The 21,942-nt window shown below is 35.6% G+C and overlaps 1 protein-coding gene across 2 annotated transcripts in view; it reads right to left on the bottom strand.

Moving 5' to 3' along the window:
* Positions 1–5,267: 5,267 nt before the first annotated feature.
* The window catches only part of LOC142640461 (gamma-glutamyl hydrolase 2-like), a 66,435-nt gene continuing 49,760 nt past the window's right edge, over positions 5,268–21,942 (bottom strand). For both annotated transcript variants that reach the window (XM_075814572.1, XM_075814573.1), the window contains 6 exons: positions 20,932–20,992; positions 12,893–12,982; positions 12,735–12,797; positions 11,578–11,666; positions 5,550–5,642; positions 5,268–5,464 (listed from right to left, as the gene is read on the bottom strand). In XM_075814572.1, the coding sequence (XP_075670687.1) occupies positions 5,431–5,464; positions 5,550–5,642; positions 11,578–11,666; positions 12,735–12,797; positions 12,893–12,982; positions 20,932–20,992 (430 nt within the window). In that variant the 3' untranslated portion in view covers positions 5,268–5,430. The remainder of the gene's footprint in view (positions 5,465–5,549; positions 5,643–11,577; positions 11,667–12,734; positions 12,798–12,892; positions 12,983–20,931; positions 20,993–21,942) is intronic.

The following is a 21,942-nucleotide window of genomic DNA, read 5'->3' as shown; positions in this document are numbered from 1 at the left end:
ATACAAGAGTTCATGAAAGTGCATTGTTGAAGTGAAATTGAATTTTGGCAAGAAGTTCTCTTAAATAATGTTTTTTCATGTACCTAATATCAAGAAAAGCCAATTTATTATTTAAGAATGGTCTTGTCCAAAAATGGGATATTAGTAGGCAATGGATATGTTACTAATGACATGTTCAAACTGAGTGTTATTAATAAAGATGTTTCTAGTTATGCTTATATTGTTGATTCTTTTATTTGTGGCATGCTAGACACAAACATTTAAATTTCAAATTCTTGAAATTTATGTCAAAGCATGATATAAGATATAAGCATGATGATTTGCGTTGAATGGTGTATTAACTAGAGATGGTGAATATTTCTAAATGTATATTCTTCTTTGTGAGGTTTATGTCATAATACATCAAAGTGCAGTTCCTTATACACCCTAATAAAATTTTTTAGTCAAAAGAAAAGAGAAGAGAACTCTAGTTGATATGGTGAATGCCATAAACTTGAGTGCAATCAGCTAAGTTCCTACCTAATCAATGGGAAGAAGCTTTGCTTTGTATATGCTATGTGCATAATAGAATTCTATCTCAAAGGTATTTCATGTGTTATGAAATGAGAAAGTGACCAAATGCTTATCAATTTAATCTGTGGAGGTGTTTAACCTTTTGTAAAAAGATAGACCAAAAATGACTAATTTGCCAAAGAGCTATATAAAGTATATATGTAGCTTTTGTGTAAATTTTGTGGGTATGTAGTTTATTAGACTTAATGTCTAATATAAGAGTGAAATGAAAGGACATTGAATTTATTGAGTTTAAATTCAAAGATGATTTCAAGGATATCCGGATACCTACTTAAACATGAGTAAATGACTCCAACGTTAAATATCACATTAAGTGGTATTAACAATTTAAAAACTCGTTCACTAAGTGAACAAAGGTGGAGCCAAAGTGTGAGAAATGAAAATGATTTTATCCAAATTTTATTTCATGTGAAGCTCTTGTTTACTTTGTTGAAGGTAATAAAAGTGTAGTCTTAAAAAAATACACATAATATTCTTTGAGGGAAGTGATCCTAAAGTTTAGAGAAAGCTTTGTGCTTCTTAAAGATGTAGCTTTCTATTGTAAAAGCTATTATTAATGGGATTGACTCGATGTTATTTAATAATAATTTGGTCTCAGTGGATCTACCTCTAGTTTCAAAATCAATTAATTGCAAGTAGGTATTAGAATAACATGTAAAATCCTTTGGCCTAAGTTTAGTAGTAAAATGTTTGAAACAAAAAGGAAAAAGATAGATTACTTGATATCTATGTACTAGTATGTTGGAAAAATGCATGAAAAATACTTGTTTGTATCTCATACAAAGCATACGCAGCGGAAAAATTAACGGATCTACTTCATTCGTAATTGATAACATTTACTATGTAAGTTTCAGAATTAGAGAACAAGAAAGTGTACCTTGGTGCAACGAAATTCAAAACCGAAGATCAGAAGCACTTGGGAAGACTTTTAATCTTCACTCCAGTTTCACTTAATGCCCAAGATGTGTGGTCTCTCAATCAGTTTTCAAGGAGAGAATAGGAGAGTGTCCAACACTCACATATTCACCATTTCAGAATGATGTCTCACACCACACCCAAAATTTTGTATGTTTCTCTTCTTATATATAACCGATTATCTAATTGGGCTAGCCTTTTGGGTCATTCCAATTGGGCTCTTATGTGTGGCTTGGAGTGGGACCAAAAGGGACCAATAAGACACTAGCTCTAATGGGCCCTAGGCTTGTCTGTCAACTCTTGACAAGTCCAAAGTTACCATTAATTATATTTAATACCACTATATAAATATAGTTGCACTCTAGGCCTTATTTATAAATTATATCCCAAGACTTTATTATACATGCAACCCCTTCATAAAATATTCGTAGTAATACAAAGTCATGAATGTAGATTGCCACTTTGTAAATTACTACATCTTATCCTTGAGTACCCGGTTTAATCCTTTAATTTATTCATTATATATTTACGAAATCCAATTTCATAAATATATACTTTAGTAATTTTTTACTAAAATGGTTGGGCCCAATTCTCTGAATAACCAAACTCATTAAACTTATCTCAATGGAATATTTTGTATCTCCATTAAAAGACTATGAATTTCATCTTGAGAATACATGTTCCATCAATACTAAATGTGGCTACCCAACATACTGAGGTCTTGACCGTGACTAATAGATCTCACTCCTGATATATCAAAGCAACCTACATCTCATGATTAAGTCCATTATTCTCTCAGGATTAAGAGTTCATGTAAATAGAAGTCGTAAGATTTATTATTCATTTGATAGTCGTTATGAGAATAATAAATCTCACAGCGGTCCAGTTCAATATGTTTAAACTCTTAAAACATATTAACATACCAACTAGAAATCTTCATTTTCATGATCAAGACAAATCATCTTAGTTGATATGTTATAATCTTCACAGATGAAACACCCAATTTCATCACCGACTACGAACTACATTTTGAGTTTACAAGGAACTTGTGATTTACATCTTCTGTAACTAAATCACATAAATCACATACAATGCATCTCATGGACTAAGATAATGTCCCATTAGTTCATTTATAATAGTCTCATATAATTAAACAATTTAATTATTTACGACATGCCAATAAATTGAATTTTAGGGCATAAATCCCAACATAGTAACTATTTATGTTATTCGTTTGATATCTTTAAAAAACTATTCATATAATTTTAAAGAAATTCACTATATTCGATTATTACATTTTTATGTATGTAATTACAATGTGAATATATATGTGAATTTTGGAATGGCTGAGAACTCAAACTGTGGTGTTTAGAAACTCAAATTGTGGAATTATGACATCCAAAAAGTTTGGAGGTGTAATCCTCAAAAGTGTCATGGACTCTTAAGGATGCTAATGTGCATCAAAGATGTGCTTGTTAATAGTATTAAGAATTAACATCAAGGAATATTGAATCCATTGTGATTAAACTCTGTCATGTGTCAAGCACATGTTATGATCCTATTTTCAAAGTACTTCTTTGTGAAATAAAGAATGTACAAGTGAGTTCATTAAATGAACATTCAAGGATCAATAGTGAAAACATTGGGTTATGTGTCCACATATTATTTGAGTATGCATCATATAGATGTGAAGTAATTTTCTTAAATAATGATATTGGTAAGAAAGTTTGCTTAAATGACCTATGGGTTTGTACTTTCTTAAATAATTAAATGAAAATCTTTTATGAATATGAATCAAGCAAAGAAATATAGTAGAGATGTGCACTATATTAATCTCATTTTGAGATTTATGCTATCTCATTTTGTTGAGATTTGAGTAATCTCATTGTGTTGAGATTAGTGCTTTCTCATTTTATTGGGAATTGTGTTATCTTATTGTGCTAAGAACTTGCTTCTTAGATTTTAATATCATTAAAGAAGTAAAAACACTTTGATTCTAATATTAAAGAAAGAGATTACTAGAAGGGTGGATGCATAGCTTGAGTTTGCTAGTGTATTAAGTACATGTTGCATATCTAAAAAATTTTTATGCATAATTTTAGATTGCAAAAACTTGAAATTTTAAGTTTGATTTATGATTTAGTTATTAATCTTTAATCTTCTAGAAATTATGCAAGTGAGAACATAAGGAAAAAAATGAAATTCAATATTTGTTAAATTTACATCTAATAAAAAGATATTGAGTGAAATAGTAGTCATCGGCTACAAACTTTTTTAGCCAAACTTTGTCTTTTAATTATTTTCCTCACTTCCATTTTTCTCCCTCTATTTAAAGGAAAACAAACATTGGCATATTATATGATCAACCCCAAGGGGTTGGCTTAGTGGTTTTTAAAGTCTCATGATATCTTTGAAATCCTAAGTTTAAATCTTTTGCCAACATTTGGGGGCCACCTATTATTCCCTGTAATAACTTGGTACGTGTGGTAAAGGAGGACTACATATACCTAAATAAATAGTTAAATACTCGAAGAGACATGGTTGTCAAAATCGTGATTTGAATAGTAAGATCGCACGATTTTACAATCTCACCCCACCAAAACGTGTAAGATTGTACTAGGATTGTAAAAATAGTAGGATCATGTAAGATCGTATAGGATCATATGGGATCCTACCAAAAATTAAACATAAATTTGTTTTTTTTTTTATGGGATAAATTTTTTGTTTTGATGAAGTTTTAAAAGTTTTTTTTTCTTCATGTTGTGATGATCTGACTTTTTGTTTTTTATTTTATAAAATTATGTTCACTTAAGCAAATGTTTTTAGTTTCTAGTTCACTTGTAATCAAAATGAAGGAATGTTTATCATTTCTAAATGAAGAATTTGATGTTAATTTTGCTGTCTTTTAAACTATAATGCTGTTAAATTTGTTTGGTTAATATACTAATTTGTGTTCTAATATTACTAAAATATTATATATATATATATATATATATATATATAAAACTTTTTCAGTTATGCTTGTATTTGTATATTGATTAATTGATTTTTTTGAGCATGCTGTTTAATTGTTGCTAAGTGGTATAATTTGAACAATTGAGTGTGAAATTGTATCTTGATATCTTTTGCAGCTCTAGTATACAAATATATAATGTCTACATAGATGATGAAATAGTTGACGATGATTAGGAATTTAGGACAGTGGTTATAAAAACCTTAGAATATGAATAATTAAATTTTCACTTTACCTTAATATTCATCTTACTTTTAGATTTCATATCGTAGGTAATTTTTATTTGCTAACTTATTTTGGATTTCAAACTTTAAACTTAAAACTTGAAAAATATTTCCATATGTTTTGATAAATATTTGGGTATTTGGTTTCTAATTAAACATTTATTGAAGTTTTTAAATACATTGGGTCAAAACTTAAATATATTTGTTTCGTTAATATAGATTTAACGATGCATGACATGAAAATTACATCATATGATGCAAATCTAAGTTTTTTTATAGATGAATTTATAATTTACGTGATTATTCAACATACAAAGCCATTATCAATGTGTTTTTTTTTTTTTTTTTTTAAATCTGAAAATACGTAAGATTTTACGATTTACGATTCACAATCCAATCCTACGATTTACAATCCCACCTACCTTCAATGATTTTACATAGAATCCCGATTTTGACAACCTTGTGAAGAGATCTGGAGACCCTCATTAGTCAAAAAGAAAAAAAAAAAATACAAATTAAGTTTAGAGTATGTAGCAGGCCAGTGGGACGTATTAGTCTTCAATATATGGAAAGTTGATCAATGTCTACATTTGCAAACAACCTCACGTTGTCCAACTTTTAAAGTTCATAACAAATACAATGCACACTACGCATATATCAAATGACGCATACATAATAAATGACCTTCAAATTTTGGTTTGGTAGTTATGAAAAGATATAAACTTCATCGTATCCCTTCCTACAGTCAAGACAGAAAATCAAATTAAGTTAGTATGCCCACGTGAAAGAAATACAATGCAGTTTGCAGCACAAAATGGGCTTACCCAGCCTTCCCACAATAAGTGGGACTGTAATTGTATATGAGATTGTCGAGCACTCTTCGAGAAGGTGGCCTATTCAATGACTTCCTTGCCTCACTGCACCAAAATACCATGCTCAACTCACTCAGAGCAAACGTTTAGTAAAGAAGCACAGAATTTTGTCCAATTGCTCGTGTGAACAACTGTTCAATTTTACGCACAAGATGCAAAACCCAAATTTCAGTTTCAGCCAAGACCTGATGTGAAGTGGTGAAAGGTAAATTACATTTTAAAGCTAGAGGGCCAAGACACCCATTGATTTTTTGTTTACGCAATGTTCGATATTAGATGTCTTATTTAACAATAAGACACTTTACTAGTTGAGCTAACTAAAACCGCTATATAGTTTTATTTTAGAGTTTTGAGTAAGTTTTCTTCAAAGCTCAACATTTTAAATAATTTCATTTAAACCAACTAATCACATGATGTTTTTTTGATACAAGATAGAATTTCTACTCTAGCCTAATCTAAGTGTATATATGTGTGAAGCTCCCTCCTGGAGACTTGAACCCTAACCCTTACCCCCCACACCCCACAAGCACTCATACAGAAAACATGTGAGAAGGTTTTAATGAATTATTTTTAGAAACTATAAAATTTAAATGAAACATTTTGAAAATGTAAGGATTTAATGGGGTTAACAGAAAACATGTGAGAAGGTTTTAATGAATTATTTTTAGAAACTATGAAATTTAAATGAAACATTTTGAAAATGTAAGGTTTAAATGAAACATAACCAAATCAAAGGTTTAAAAATGAAATGTTTTTAGAAAATTTGAGAATTAAATGAAACATTTTGAAAATGTAAGGTTTAAATGAAACACACCCAAAACTAAGGTTTAAAAAGTAATTTACCCCCCAAATTAAAAAAAAAAAAAAAACTACGGAATAACATACCACCACACTTGTAATTCACAAAGAAAATCTATCTATAATCTATATATGAAACTAAAAACCTTTCACTTTTAATTCACTTCATAATATTGTGCTACAAACTTTTGAACTCTCACAATTTTACACATCATTATTCTTATATATCTTTTATAATTGAAATTAATTTCATTCTATATTTGAACTCTACTAGAATTTTAACACATAATTTTTTTTTTATAAGTGGATGAACTTGGATATATAGTTCCATATAGCCATAAACAAACAGTCATAATATATGCCTAATAGTAGAATATTTAATTCCATAAAAAATCATAATAAATGACAATAACTACCATAATTATGACATTTCATATTTAAAAAAATAATAGAGAGAAAATATCATATTATATTAAACTTTCACGTGCATTGCACAAGTTATTGACTAGTATTATTTATAAAACCGAAAACGTTTGACTTTTAGTTGACTTCATAATATTATATCACATAAGCCTTTGAGGTCTTACAATCCTAATATATATATATATATATATATATATATATATATATATATATATATATATTTATAATTATAATTTAAATTAGATTATAGATTGAAACCGTTGATTAGAATCTTAGCATATCATATTTTTAAGAGACAGGCTTGCGTGGGACTTGTTCTGGGGTATATAGAGATTTGCTTTGGAATGAGTTGGCTAGAGAGTTTCTTGGGGTATTCCTTGGTGCTGTCTGGGGGACTTTTATGTGATTCATTTCCTAGTGAGAAATTGGGTGGTTGCAGATTTAGTCAAGCAATGTTAAAGTTCTCTAAGTTTCATTGAAGGCCTGAACTTAATTGACCTACCTCTTGAGTGAGGGACTTATAAATGGACGAGTGGTTCTAATTCACTTTCGATGTCCAAAATTGATAGGGTTAGCTATGAAGCACGGGTGCGTTTCTGGATTCGGATGCGGGACTCGGCAATTTTTGAAAAAATAGGGTCCAAATGCGGCGATTAAAAAATTATTAAAAATATTTTTATTTATTAACTAAATAAAAATAACTATTAACTAAATAAAAAATCACAATGAACAATAACTATGAGTAATAACTATAACTAAATAAAAAGTCAAACCCAGGTCACAACATTATTACATTACAGCTAATATAAAAACATTAAAATTAAAAATAAAAAAAATCAGATCACAGACACATTGAGTAATAGTCAGAGCATGTGAGAGCTATAAAAAACTAAGATTGAAAACTTGAGATTGATACTTGAGGGGAGACGGAGAGCAGAGTGTGAGTGAGATGAGAGTTGAGACTCTTGAAAGTGAGATTGTGTGTGAGAGTGAGATTGTGTGAGAGAGGGGAGACGTCGTGGCGTGGAGCACAGAGACCAGAGAGTGAGAGAGAGGTGAAGTCTGAAGATGAGAACTGAGATAGAGATAATTGCGAACTGAGATTAGGGTTTTTGTCCAAACGGTGCGTTTCACACCTTTTGTTTTTGTTTTTTGAATTTCAACCTGAATCGGCCAGTTTGGTGCCAGTATCAGTGGTTGTGGCCGATACGAACTGATTCGGCCCAAATTGGCGCGAATCAACCTGATTCCGCGCCGTTGGCTCGACTTGGTGCGAATCAGCGCGTATCGCGCCAAGAAAAAAAAAAAAAAAAAAGGGACACAACACCAACGCGCAGGCAGCGGCGTCGCCTGCCGCACCCCACGTCGGACGCGGGTTTGGCGGCCGAAATGCCGCGTCGGTGCTTCATAGAGGGTTAGTGACCATGGATTGGGAAGAGCAATTCCCTGATGTAATCCAACGGGTGTTACCACATCCAATTTTAGAGGGAGAAATGGTGCGAGGAAAAAGTCCTTTCAGATTTGAGAATATGAGGTTAAAACAAATGGGTTTGTGGAAAGGGTACAGTCTTGATGGAGTTGATATTCTTCCCAAGGCAAGCCCTGTTTTGTGCTAGCTAAGAAGTTGAAGGCTTTAAAGGAAGACATTCATTGGTGGAACATAAGGGAGTTTGGAAATGTAGGGGTGAATAATAAGAGGTTGGAGGAGTTGGTTAGGCTAGATGAGAAGAACGGGATTAATGGGCTCACACTAGTGGAGAAGAGGGAAAGGGATGGAGTGACATCAGAAGTGAATCAGTTGGCTTTGATGGAGGAAATATCATTGAGACAAAATCTAGAGTTTTGTGGCTTAAGGAGCGAGATAAGAAAGTTTTTTCATCTGATGGCTAATTCCCATAGAAGGAATAACTATTTGGGTAATTTAGAGGTTGATTTTGTGATGTATGAAGAGGAGCCATAGGTGATTGACCAGTTGGTGGGATTTTATCAAAATTATATATGGAGACAAAGACATGGAGACCGATGGTGGATGACATGAATTTTGATAATATTGGGTAGTGGAGAATGGGTTGCTTAAATAGAGATTTGAAAAGGAGAAAATTCTACAAGTTGTGGGTAATATGGAGGGGGATAAAGCTCCGGGACCAGATGGGTTCACGATGACCTTTTTCCATCATTGCTGAAGGGTTGTGGAGAGTGATAATTTAGCTTTCTTTGTGGTGTTTCACGAATATGGTAAATTTGGGAAGTCCTTGAATGCTTCTTTTATTGCTCTTATTCCGAAGACACATAAAGCCTCTAATATAAGAGAGATTGATAATTTTGGTGGGTGGTGTCTATAAGATCTTGGCCAAGGTGTTGGCATATCATTTGAGAGGGGTGTTAGATGACCTCAATTCTGAATCTTAAAATGCTTTTGTGGCATCAGATTTTGGATTCAGTTTTGGCTGCAAATGAGTGTATTGATAGTTATGGAAACCCCATAGTACCCACCTCTTCCCTTGTTGAACACGACCCTCTCTCTTATCCTTACACTGCTGCCAAGGTAGCTAACCTTTATATGCAATTTATTTTCAAATTGCATGGCATGCCTTCATCCATTGTCAATGACAGGGATCTTGTCTTCACATCTAAGTTTTGGTCAGAATTGATGAGACTGCAAGGGGTTATCTTGGCTATGTCTTCTTCCTATCACCCCCAATCCGATGGCCAAACTGAGGTTGTTAAGAAAAGTTTGGAACATTATAGAAGAGCTTTTGCAGCAAATAGGCCACATTATTGGGTTGAGTGGCTTCCATTGGTTGAGTTCTGGTTTAACACAAACTTCCATACTTCCATTAAACTTACTCCATTTGAGGTTTTCTATGGTTATCCTCCACCCAAAGTTATGGATTATGTGCCTGGTACCACTCAAGTAGGGGCCGTGGACTTGTTGAAGGATAGACATTGGCTCTTGTCCTTGCTCAAACACAACCTCAATGCTGCTCAAGAGAGGATGGAATAGTATGCTGATAAGAAGAGATTGGACAGGTCATTTGCTGTGGGGGATTGGGTTTATCTCAGGCTGCAACCATAGCAAGCTTCTGTGCAGCATCAGAAACTAAGGAAGTTAGCTCCTCAATTCTATGGACCATTCTAGGTTCTGCAGAAGATAGGACAGGTATCTTACAAGCTAGATTTGCTAGAGGGCTCACTCATTCATCCTATGTTTCATGTGTCCAATATCAAAGCTAAATTGGGCCAACGTGTGCTGCCTAGGCCTACACTACCAGCTGTGAATGCTGCCTTGATCATCTACCCTAAACCTATGTCAATTCTGGCTGACAAATCACACCAACTAAGGAACAGAATGATTACTCAGGTGTTAGTGCAGTGGCAAGGTGAGAACAAGGATGATGCCACTTGGAAAAATTTATTTGATCTTCAGCAGAAATTTCCACACCTTGTGGGCAAGGTGCTTTAAGGGAGGGAGAATTGTTAGGATTGTGTATTAGTTCATTGAATTGAGGGCTGCTGTGGCTTATAGTAGTGCTGTTGTATTAGTTTACATTGTATACTTGTATTGATTGTGCTAGAATTGTATAACTATATTGATTGTGCTAGAGTTAGTTGATAAAGGAAGTTGGTAGGTTAGCCAGCTGTACAAGAGTTGGTTATGCACAGTTGGTTATAGCAGTTAGTTGCAGATTGTATAAAGGGGACTGGCAGTACTATTGTATAATCAATCTAGAATAATAACAATTGTTTCACTCTCTCACTCTTCTTTCTCTATATCTCTCTCCCTCTTTCTCTGGAGGCCCAGCTGTCCTTGAATTCAGCTACAACATAAAGAAAATACAACTAAGACTTTGTTGTTGTGGTGGTGGATGTGTAAAGAGGTTAGAGGATAGGAAAGGCTGGGGGGGTGGTCTGTCTTGCTAGATCGGTGGTCTAATCATAGGGTCCAGCAAAAAATATATAAATTAATTTAAGAAATCAACAAATAAATATGTGAATTAAAAAAATATATAGGCATGTCTAAATTACTAATTAAAATTAAGTCTAAAAACTAGCCATCTTATATAATTCATGTTATGGATAAAAGTTAGGGGCAAAACAGTAATATCACTATATGTACTCCTTATATATAAATAATATTTTGTGTTAGGGTTAAGTTAAAAAACTCAAGACATGTCTTCCCTCAACATGGTATCAGAGCATACCTTTATTTGTCGTTAACCCCACCAACCACAACCCACAAATGGTGTAATTGCTACTCCATATGTTTCGACAACAATCCAATTGCTGATATGTTTACCAAAGTTTTATGTAAGATTTGTTTGGGTTTATTATGTAACAAGTTGCGATTGCATGATATATACTCTCCAATTTGAGGGGAAGTATTATGAGTATAAGCTAGGGACAAAACAGTAATATCACTATGTACTCCTTATATATAAATATTATTTTATGCCTAAGGGTTAAGTTTAAAAAACCAAGACACATTTTGCCCTCAACAAAATTTCACAAGTAACAACAATAGATAGAAGTTTGCAACAGGCTACGTCACATGCATCATGAACTAGATGTAACCTTGCATATGGTTGGAAGAAGTTTATATAGCAATAGCTAAATCCCATTTATAAGGAAACAACCCCTCCCTCATTCAAAATCAAGTTTACTTAATAATGTGAAAAGTTACTTCTGTTACTGGTTAAACCTTGATTTTGAATTATTTTAAACGGCTAGGTTTTAGACACATTAAGTCACATGGCCTAACCTGACCAAAAAGTTTGCAACATGCTGCGTAACTTGAACTGCTTCCTCTGAGTGTGGAATCATTGATAAGCCCCATTCAAAAGCGTTTTTCTGCAGTGTATATAATCAATCATCTCATATATGAAATAAGACCACTGCATATATATATATATATATATATATATATATATAGAGAGAGAGAGAGAGAGAGAGAGAGAGAGAGCAGTGGAGGTGTAGATAAAGATCAGTTTGTGACTTAATTGCAGTTTATCAAAGCTGTAACACAGTACAAATCAGTTGACCATGACATACATGCGGTATAGCACCCAACTAAGTGTTTTAAGTGCAAATATATTCAACTCTAAAATTTTATCACTTGCAGGATAACACTTGCTCCCATTTCCTTAATGCTTGTGTTAGAATTATGGTTAAATAATTAAATTCACTATTTTCTAACAGCTTAAGCTTTGGGGATAATCGGTGATTTATCATAATATCAGAGCAGGAAATCATAAGTTCAATCCCTATCTTCGCTCTACCTCCCATTTAAAATGTTAAAATCCACACATGTTGAACCTCACTTTTTATGGGAGAATTTGGGCCCACAAATGAGGTGGGTGTTAGAATTATGGTAAAATAATTAAATTCAACATTTTCCTAACTACTTAAGCTCTTAAGATAGTTGATGATTTACTAGTTTGCATGATGAGGTAGGACTAGGGCCCACCAACAACAATCACTATTTGGACGCAAAAATTGATATGAAAAGAAGTAATAAACCATTCTTATGAAAGGGAAAAAGTAGTGTTCCTGATTTCAAACCTTTCATAAAATAGCCATTACTTGATACAAAATCCCCCAATTGGTTGTGGTGTCATTTTTTTCCCCCTTCTAATGGGGAAAAAAAGAAAAATTATTCTCAATTCATTTGTGTATACTGAATCAAGAAACAAGTTGAGGGGAAAGAAATTGAGTTCCAATCAAAAACTTGAATCACACTCGCCTGTAGGCTGTACACATCCACTTCATCTAAATTAGACTGTGTAGGCTATACACATCCACTTCATCTAAATTAGACTATTGTAGAGGCCAATGAGTTCTGGTTCAAATTCTGACAATCTCACAACTTAGAAAACAATCACACGTAATAAGATTATGGGACACATAATATAATAGTACCTCTGGATGCCATTGAAAGGCAGTCACGGGATAGCTGTGTGAATGTACTGTGGAGACATAGACCTGATATAATTATTACGAAGAGGTAAATGTAGTCAAATATTTAATGTGACTTTGTGAATCGATCTAACATAAAATAGCATGAATACATTCAGTACCTTGTTATCTTCATCTGTGCTGGTTGTCAGGACCTTAAAAAAGCTGGATAAATTCTGGTTCTCTTGAAACCTTTCAGGTGAGATACCATACTGTCCCATTGAGTAACAAACGTATAAATAAAGGGAAACACAAAAGAACAAAAGAATTTGCTACTCAAAAGTTTGCAAGAAAGAAGATCAGCAACATGGAGACAGGGTCCAAGATTTTACTCCAACTAAGGGAACGAATTTAAAACAACACCTTCAATCTAATTTAAAAGGATCTATCCATGCCAAATATTTTCAAATGTTATCTTTTATACCTCATTCAAACCATTTGGACTTAAGGTCAAAACCCAAATCCCTTCGATGAATTCTTTAGTCCAAATGAACCTTTCAAGATTAGGGGAAAGATGATCATTATTACATATTCCTAGACTGTACCAGACTCAATCACTTACTCCATAGAATTATTCCCAATATATGCAAAATTAATATAAAAATAATAATATGATGTAAGAGCATTCACATTGGGGGGTGTAAAACCCCCCTAAATTGTTATTTTACACCCACACATACCTAAAACTGGCTTTACCCGGGTATCTATTGTTAAAAAAATTTACCAACTTGCTACAGTGACATCTCAACTATAAGAATCATTGTAGCAAGTTTGTAAAATTAAAAAATAATTTTTTATTCTAACTTTATCTCTCCTCCTCTATCCTCACTCTCAACTCATCTGCCTCTCTCACCATACCTCTCTCTTCCCTCTTCTCTCTCACACTCTGCCTCTCTCACCTCCTCTCTCTCTTCTCTCTCTCATCCCTCTCTTCCCTCAAACCCAAACACCTACTACCATGGCCAACTTGGCCCAGGCGGTGGATCCGGCGTGGCCAACCTCAGCCTAGGCAGTGGAGATCGGCGTGCGTGGGTATGGATCACGGTGGGTTTGGTTTGTTGTGCAGCTCATGGGTTTGATTTGTTTTGGGCTGGGCGGTGGAGCTCATGGGTTCTAATGATTTGTTCAGTCCCTAGTTAATAGGTGTTGCTGCTGCTATGGGGAATCAATGGATCACCTTCTTCTTCATTGTAAGTTTTCTCACACCTTATGGTATGAAGCTTTTGTAGTGTTTGGGATCTAGTGGGTAATGCTGAGGTCAATTAGCTCTTTTTTCTATATCTGGAGAAACTGGTTTGGAGAGCATCCTTCAACCATTTGGAATATGGTCCCAGCATGTTTAATGTGGTTAGTTTGGCAGGAACGCAATACCCGCATTTTTGAAGAAAATGAGAGAACATTAGATCACCAAAATTCTCTCCTCTTTGGTACTCTATTTCATTGGGCTTGTCTTTGGGGGTGTACGAATTGTATTTCTTTATTTGAATTCTTAGTCTCTATTTCCTTTAGTTCTTGATTAGATTGTATTTGTTTCTTGCTCAGAGCGTTCACCATTGTGAACATGATGTTCAATTTTTTTTTTCAATAAAAGTCTTATTACCTATTTAAAAAAATGATTTGTTCAAGAATGGCCAGTGGCTCTAGGCTATGGATTTGCATGGGTCACAGTGGTAGTCTGATTGATTTGGGCTTGGGTTGGGTTGATTTGGTGTGGGTCATTCCAATGGTTTGGGTTGGGTTGATTTGTTTTGGGTCCCGATCTAGTGGTGGTGGATCATTTTGACCTGTGCTTGTGGCGGTGGATTGATGGGGTTTTGATATGGCTGGGTTGCTTCAGAGAAAGAGAGAAAAATGAACAAATAAATGAATAGTGTTAGTTGTATTTGAAAATAAGAATTGGGATATAGTGTGAATTGTATAATGGGTTGTTAAAGTATATAAAGTAGCTTTTTAGATAACAATATGAGAATTGTTTTTAGAAACTTGGAAGTGAATGCTCTAATACATGAGAATTGGCAAATGGAATGGAACAACTTTAGTGAGATTTCTTATGGGGTGACTTGGGAGATGAGACCAAATTTCATTTCCTTTTTTGGGGGGGGGGGGGGGGGGGGGGGTTTGGATATAAGGAATTTGAGACATGTCAATAAAGCTTTGCAAGGGAAATTATTGTGGCGATTTAGTATTGAGAGGGAAGCGCTATGGCGCCAAGTTATAAAGGCGAAATATGGTTGTGAATGTGGAGGCTAGTGTACTAATTTAGTCACTAGTGCTTATGGGGTGAGTTTGTGGAAAACTACTAGACGGGGTTGGCCTACTTTGTCGCGTTATATTCAACATGAGGTTGGTGATGGGACTCGTGTGAAGTATGGTGTGGGCAAAGCCCTTTGGCTGTTTGCTATCCTGAGTTATTCTAGATTAACCATGAGAAAAAGGCTAGTGTGGCTGATCTTATGGCGTTCAACAATGGGTTCTTCACTGGAATGTGCACTTCATGAGTGCTATGCAGGATTGGGAGTTGGAGTCCTTGACTGACTTCATGGATGCTATCTTTGGTGTATTGGTAGGGGGGAATGGGGAGGATAGGATGTATTGAAGGACATAATATTTTTAAGTTTTTGGTTACTATTGCCTCTTTATTGGTCCTAGTGATTAGCCATTCCCTTGGAAAAGCATTTGGACCAAAGTTGTTCTTTGTATGGACGGTAGCCTTGGGGAAAATTCTGACGATTGATAATTTGAGGAAAAGGGTTTTAATTTTAGATTGGTGTAATATGTGCAAATGTAATGGGGAATCATTCGATCACCTATTACTTCATTATTCTATTGCCACAGATTTGTGGTCCATGGTAGTTTGTTTGGACTGTGTTGGGTGATGTTGCGATCTTTTGTTGAGTTGTTAGATTGTTGGTAAGGTCGATGTGGTCTCCATAGGAATGGTGACATATGGATGGTTGTGCCCCATTGTTTGATGTAGTGCCTTTGGATAGAAAGAAATAATAGGAGTTTTTGGATGAAATAATAGGAGCTTTCGGATGAAGAAATTATGTTACTCTTAACTATAAGCGAAAATGATAAATTTTGTCTTATACTCCCTCGGTCCCAAATTGTTGGTCTTGTATTCCATTTTGGGATGTCTGCAGTCCACCAACTTTGAGTTCAAACACAAGCAAGAACTGACCAAAAGAGTTTGATTCCTGTATCAAGGTGTAAGCAGTATCGCCTTCCGTAAATGTGAAATTTTTTTTTGGATTTACTCCAACCACCGTGTGTTCTATATTATTCATCAACCATCAACGAAAAAACTGCAAATCCCGCCTATACTGATTCGTCAAAACTTAAAAAGCTGAAGAGAGCCTCTCGGTCTCTCAGTTGCGTGTGGCTTTACCGGTAGGGGCAAAGCAAACCGATGTAAATGGAGATTTGGTTATTCACCTGTGTTGTGCTTCGCCAGTAGTAGTGTCTTGCTGCCCCGAGAATATTCAGAATATGGTTTTCAGCTTCAGTTTTGACAGGGATAGTATTTTTGGCTCCAACATGTTGTCTGGTGGGTTGGTTTCGGAAGTTATGAGGTCGATGACTCTCGAATTTGTGCCGCGATTGGTTGGACCATCTTTTCCCAATCTTTTTCTGGGGTTTTTGCGAGCTGTGTCACTAGGTTTGGGAGTATCGGGTGAGGGGGGGTGAACTCTTTTTCTAGTAAGGAATTTTTTAGCCTTTTTGGGGAGGTCATGCTTGTGGAGGATGCAGCTGATTTTTTTATGGGTTTTGGTGAGAGAGAACTTCCAGATTGTCTTCCTCTGAGGATTATCTCTTCGAATGGGTCGACAACTTCGGCAGAATTGGAGGAGCTCATGGAGGTGTTGAGTATTGAGGCTAAGTTGGATGCTTCTGGATGAGTGACACATAGAATTCCTGGTTTCAGTAAATTGGTTGGGTTGTCCATGACCCAACATGAGAAGTTGTGCATTGCTCTTTTACAAAGGCTAGAAATTGGGATGGAGGCAGCCAATGTGTTACACAGGAAAGCTAGGGGTAGTCAAAAAGTGGCTAAATCCAAAAACAAGGGACGTAGAGAGCTGCGGAACTTGATCTCTTTGGTGAATTATGATGGGAGATAGAGTGTTGGTTTTGTGCTAGTGTCAGTAGATGGGAATAATTTTTTTTTTTATGAAGATAAAAACGATTTCATGGAATGTTAGAGGTTTAAATGATCCTTAGAAATGACTTGTGATGAAGGATTTGTTGCGGTAGTGGAAGTGTGATGTAGTTTGTTTACAGGAGACGAAAATTGCTAGCATGAATAGACAGCTAGTGTGTAGTTTGTGGAGTTGTCTGTATGTGGATTAGGTTGCTTTGGAGGCCGATCGAAGTGCTAGTGGAGCTTTGATTATGTGGGATAAAAGGGTTTTGGAAAAGATGGAGGCTATGGATGGTACTTTCTCAATTTCGGTTAAGTGGCAAGGGGTGGTGGACAGATTTATATGGGCAAGCTCAAGGGTTTATGGCCCAAATGAAAATAATGAGGGGTCACATGTGGGATGACTTGATTGGTATTCAGCAGTATTGGGGGGTACCGTGGTGTTGCTTTGGGGATTTTAATATTGTTCATTTTCCAAGTGAGCGCAGGGGTGAGACACGTATGACCCTAGCTATGGAAACATTCTCTGAACTTATTGAGGATCTTAATTTGATTGACTTGCCTTTGGAAGGAGTTAGTTATACTTGGTCAAGTTGTACTTATCAACCAGCGATGTCTAGCATTGATAGAGCTTTGGTTACTCTAGATTGGGAGGAACACTTCCCTAATGTTATTCAAAGGATTTTACCCCATCCTATTTCAGATCACAATCCAATTCTCTTGGAGGCAGGGGGAATGGCAAGGGGGAAAAGTCCGTTCAAATTTGAAAATATGCGGTTGAAGACGGAGGGGTTTGCGGATAGAGTTCAATCCTAGTGGAATCGGCATTCTTTTGTAGGTACACCTAGTTTCGTGCTTGCCAAAAAATTAAAGGCTCTAAAAGAGGACATTGTGCAGTGGAATCGCCAAGAGTTTGGTAATTTAGAGCGTCATAAGAAACAACTACTGGAGGAGTTGAAAAAATTAGATGCTAAGGAAGGGGATCTTGGTCTTACTAATGGGGACAAATGTTGTAGGGTAGATTTGAGATCCCAGGTGGAGCATCTTCTTTTTTTGGAAGAAATTTTATAGAGACAAAAATCTAGGATGTTACGTATCAAGGAAGGGGATAATAACACCAAGTTCTTGCACAAGATGGCTAAATCCCATAGAAGGTATAATCATTAGAGAATCTTGGAGGTGGATGGGGTGGTTTTTAAGGAGGAATCCGAGGTAACTACTTAGGTAGTATAGTTTTATAGAAATTTGTATAAGGAGTCTGAGGGGTGGAGGCCTTTTGTGGAGGGTTTGGAATTTGATTGTATTGGGGATATGGAGAGGGTTTGGCTTGAAAGGAAGTTTGAGAGAGGATATTTTTCAAGTTGTAAGAGACTTGGAAGGGGACAAAGGTCCAAGTCCAAATGGGTTTACGATGGCTTTTTATCATCATTGTTGGAGAGTAGTGGAGAAAGACGTCTTAACGAACTTTGAAGAGTTTTTTCAACATTGTAAGTTTGAAAAATCTCTTAATGCCACTTTCATTGCTTTAATTCCAAAAAAGAATGATGCCTCTAATATTAGAGATTTCCGGCCTATTAGCTTGGTGGGGAGTATAAAATCTTGGCTAAGGTTTTGGAAAATCGTTTGAGAATGGTTTTAGATCAGTTGATCTCTGAGACTCAGAATAGCTTTGTGGGTGGGAGACAAATCATTGATTCGGTTCTTATTGCGAATGAATGTGTTGATAGCCAAGTGAAGAGTAAGTTTCCTTGGGTCATATGTAAACTTGATATTGAGAAAGCCTACGATCATGTGAATTGGGAGGCTCTTCTGGATTTGTTGAATAGAATGGGCTTTGGGGTGAAGTGGTGTAAGCGTCTGTGGTTCTCTGTTTTGATTGATAGGTCTCTAGTTGATTTTTTTGGTAGCTCAAAGAGTTTAAGACAAGGGATCCGCTATCTACTATGTTGTTTTTTATTATGATGGAGGTTTTCAGTAGGATATTGTGAAGAGTGGAGGGAGCCAGTTTAATCCATGATTTCAAAGCTGAGGATAGGAGGGGTGGTAGGGAATGTGTTTCACATCTATTGTTTGCAGATGTGGAGAAAATTCTTCATATTCGGTTGTTGTTACTTAGTTTTTAGGCTGTAACAGGTTTAAAGGTCAATGTGCAGAATACTGAAATGGTTCCAATAGGGGAGGTAGATGATGTGCATGCCTTCGCTGAAATTTTGGGCTGTAGAGTTGGAACTTTGCCTATGTCTTATAAGGCATGCGATTGGGGGCTTTCACATAACTCTCCAATTTGGAATCCTATCTTGGAAAAAATTGAGCAAAAATGGTAGATTGACGCTACTCAAGAGTATGTAATCTAGTCTTCCTACCTATTTTCTATCGCTATTCACCATTCCTACTTATGTGGCTAATAGAATTGAAAAGTTGCAAAGGGATTTTCTATGGGGTAATTGCAAGACTCATCTAGTGGGATGGAATAAAGTTTGTGTGCCTATAGCCAACGGTGGTTTGGGTATAAGGAAACTTACTACTTTCAATAAAGCCTTATTGGGAAAATGGTTGTGGTGGTTTGGGAAAGAAGAGAATCGGTTCTGGAGGAGGGTGGTAGCTTCAAGGTTTGGAGAAGAGTGTGTGTGTGTGTGTGTGTGTGTGTGTGGAGGGGGGGGGGGGGGCGACGGACTTCTAAGCTAGGAGCTAGGTAGGGGAGTTCATGGGTGTGGTTTGTGGAGAGGTATTTGTATGGGCTGGGAGGATTTTAGCAAAAATACTCAGTTTGTTGTTAGGTTGGAAAATAGAGTGAGATTTTGGCAGGATGGATGGTATGGGGATCAACCTTTCCAATTGGCTTTCCCAAGGCTATATGGTATTGCTATTGACAGGGAGGCCTCTGTAGAAGCTTCTTTGTCAAGGCAGGGAGAGGAGGATAGAAGAATTTGGGATGTTCATTTTATTCGAGAATTTAATGATTGAGAGATGGATAAAGGGTTGCATTTTCTTCGTATCTTGAGAGCCAATACTCCTTCAATAGATGTTGGAGACCGGATGAGATGGAAGTTGAAGCCTAATAGGGATTTTGACATCCGGTCGTATTATAACAAGTTGCGAGATTCTCCTTTAGTTGTCTTTCCTTGGAAAGATATATGGAGAGTTAAGGTCCCTAGGCATATTTCTTTCTTTGTTTGGTGTGTAGCTTGGAATAAAATCCTAACGGGTGATATCCTGAGATTGAGGGGCTCGGATTTTGTGAACTGGTGCATTATGTGTCAATACTGTAGGGAGACGATAGACCACTTCTTCATTGTGAGATGACTTATCGGTTGTGAAGCTTTGTTTTTATAACTTTTGGATTGCTGTGGGTCATACCTAGATCAATTCCAAATTCGCTTTTTGGCTGGTGAAATTGGTTGAAAAAGCATTCGTCTCAGATCTAGAATTTAGTTTCGTTGTGCATACTATGGTGTATTTGAAAGGAACGAAATCGGCGGAATTTTGAGAATTTAGATAGTTCCGGTGATCAGATGCTTGCTTCTTTCAATGGAACTCTTTTTGATTGGTCTCAAGATTGGGGACTCACTACTAGTGATTCTCTCCTTTCTTTTCTTAACTCTCTTTCTCTTTTGTAATTAATCTGTTGCTTGGTTTTCTTTTACGTATTTTCTCTGTTTTTTTCTTCTTGTAATTTTTGGGTTTGCTCTGTGACTTTCATGCACAGAGTAGCTTTTTGTATGTATATCATTTTGACTTATCAAAAAAAAAAATTGTTTTGTTTATAAAATTAAAAATCATTAATTTATTGAGTTTCCTAATATGTCCTTTCCAAACACAAGCACTTTAAACAATAAAATTTTTTTGAGAACTTTGTTTAAGGCGAATTTTGGAAACTTCTATCTTTTTAATAAGGAGACAAAACAATAAATGATGTTCTCTTACAAAGATGGCTTTTATAACAGGACCAACAATTTGGAATGGAGGGAGTAACTTCTTTAATGATTTTTATAAATGAGCCATCAATGATCTGGAACTTACACGATGGTTTTGCATGACAAGACAATCTGTACTCATTTTTTTAAGCAAAGTTGGAGGAAATCTGCAAAAGAAAATGGATATCAAGTTGGAATAATTAGTGTAAAGAATCACATACAAAATAAGTATAGTAATTCACCTCCTAACATTACAATATAAAGCTCAGACAAGTCAGAAAATCCCAAAAAGAATAAAGTTCAGCACCTATTTTTCCCAAGGCCAGCTTCTAAAAACCAACCATAACTCCACATTTAGAAGTTGAACTCTTTCACCTATACCTTTCAGTCCGCCATGCAAACCATACACTTTGAGGATCCACTTAAATTGAAGAGATATTGCATTGTGTAATTGGAACACATACAAGCTAAACCATACATGAGACATTAAAGCTTACCATACTTAACGGATAAAGCACGTTCAGAATTCAGAAGTTTTATACTTTTTTCTTTTTTGTAACTAAACATTATTATAAACTGGTGAAGCCATGCCAAGAGTCTTGCAGAAGTGGCACTGCCTGGTTCTTCACATGGAGATAACCAAGGTTCAAATGCCTCCTCTCCCACTTGTTTTAAACAAGAAACTAGTGAAGCCAAATCTAAGCTAGGTATGCAAGGTGAAAAGTAAAAACAATGCAAGAGAATGCATCAAGGCCCTATCCAACCAAGACTCCACTTTTACTGAAAGACATGCAATGTCTTCTTAGGGGGAGTCAAGTGACAAACCATTTCTGTGACCAACCTGTCCCTTCATAAATTATGCCTAAGAACCCAACTCTTAATAATGATGATGTGATGCAGCACATACCAAATCACTGATCTGTTTTATTCACTGCAAAAGAAGTGGACTTCAAGTCACGAAAAGAAAGGAGAGTCACAGAATCAAGTCCTAGCTTATCTCCTTCAAAAGGTATTTGTGCAGATGGAAAAACTTTAGGGTAATATCTCATTAAGGCTTCAAGCTAATTTATTATATATTCCCTTGATGATGTCATCATAGTTCAATTACCTAGGAACT

Source organism: Castanea sativa, chromosome 6 (genome assembly GCF_040712315.1).
Source record: "Castanea sativa cultivar Marrone di Chiusa Pesio chromosome 6, ASM4071231v1".
In the NCBI taxonomy this organism is placed as follows: Eukaryota; Viridiplantae; Streptophyta; class Magnoliopsida; order Fagales; family Fagaceae; genus Castanea; species Castanea sativa.
The sequence above is the reverse complement of the archived record's forward strand: the minus strand, read 5'-3'. Positions and strand labels throughout refer to the sequence as shown.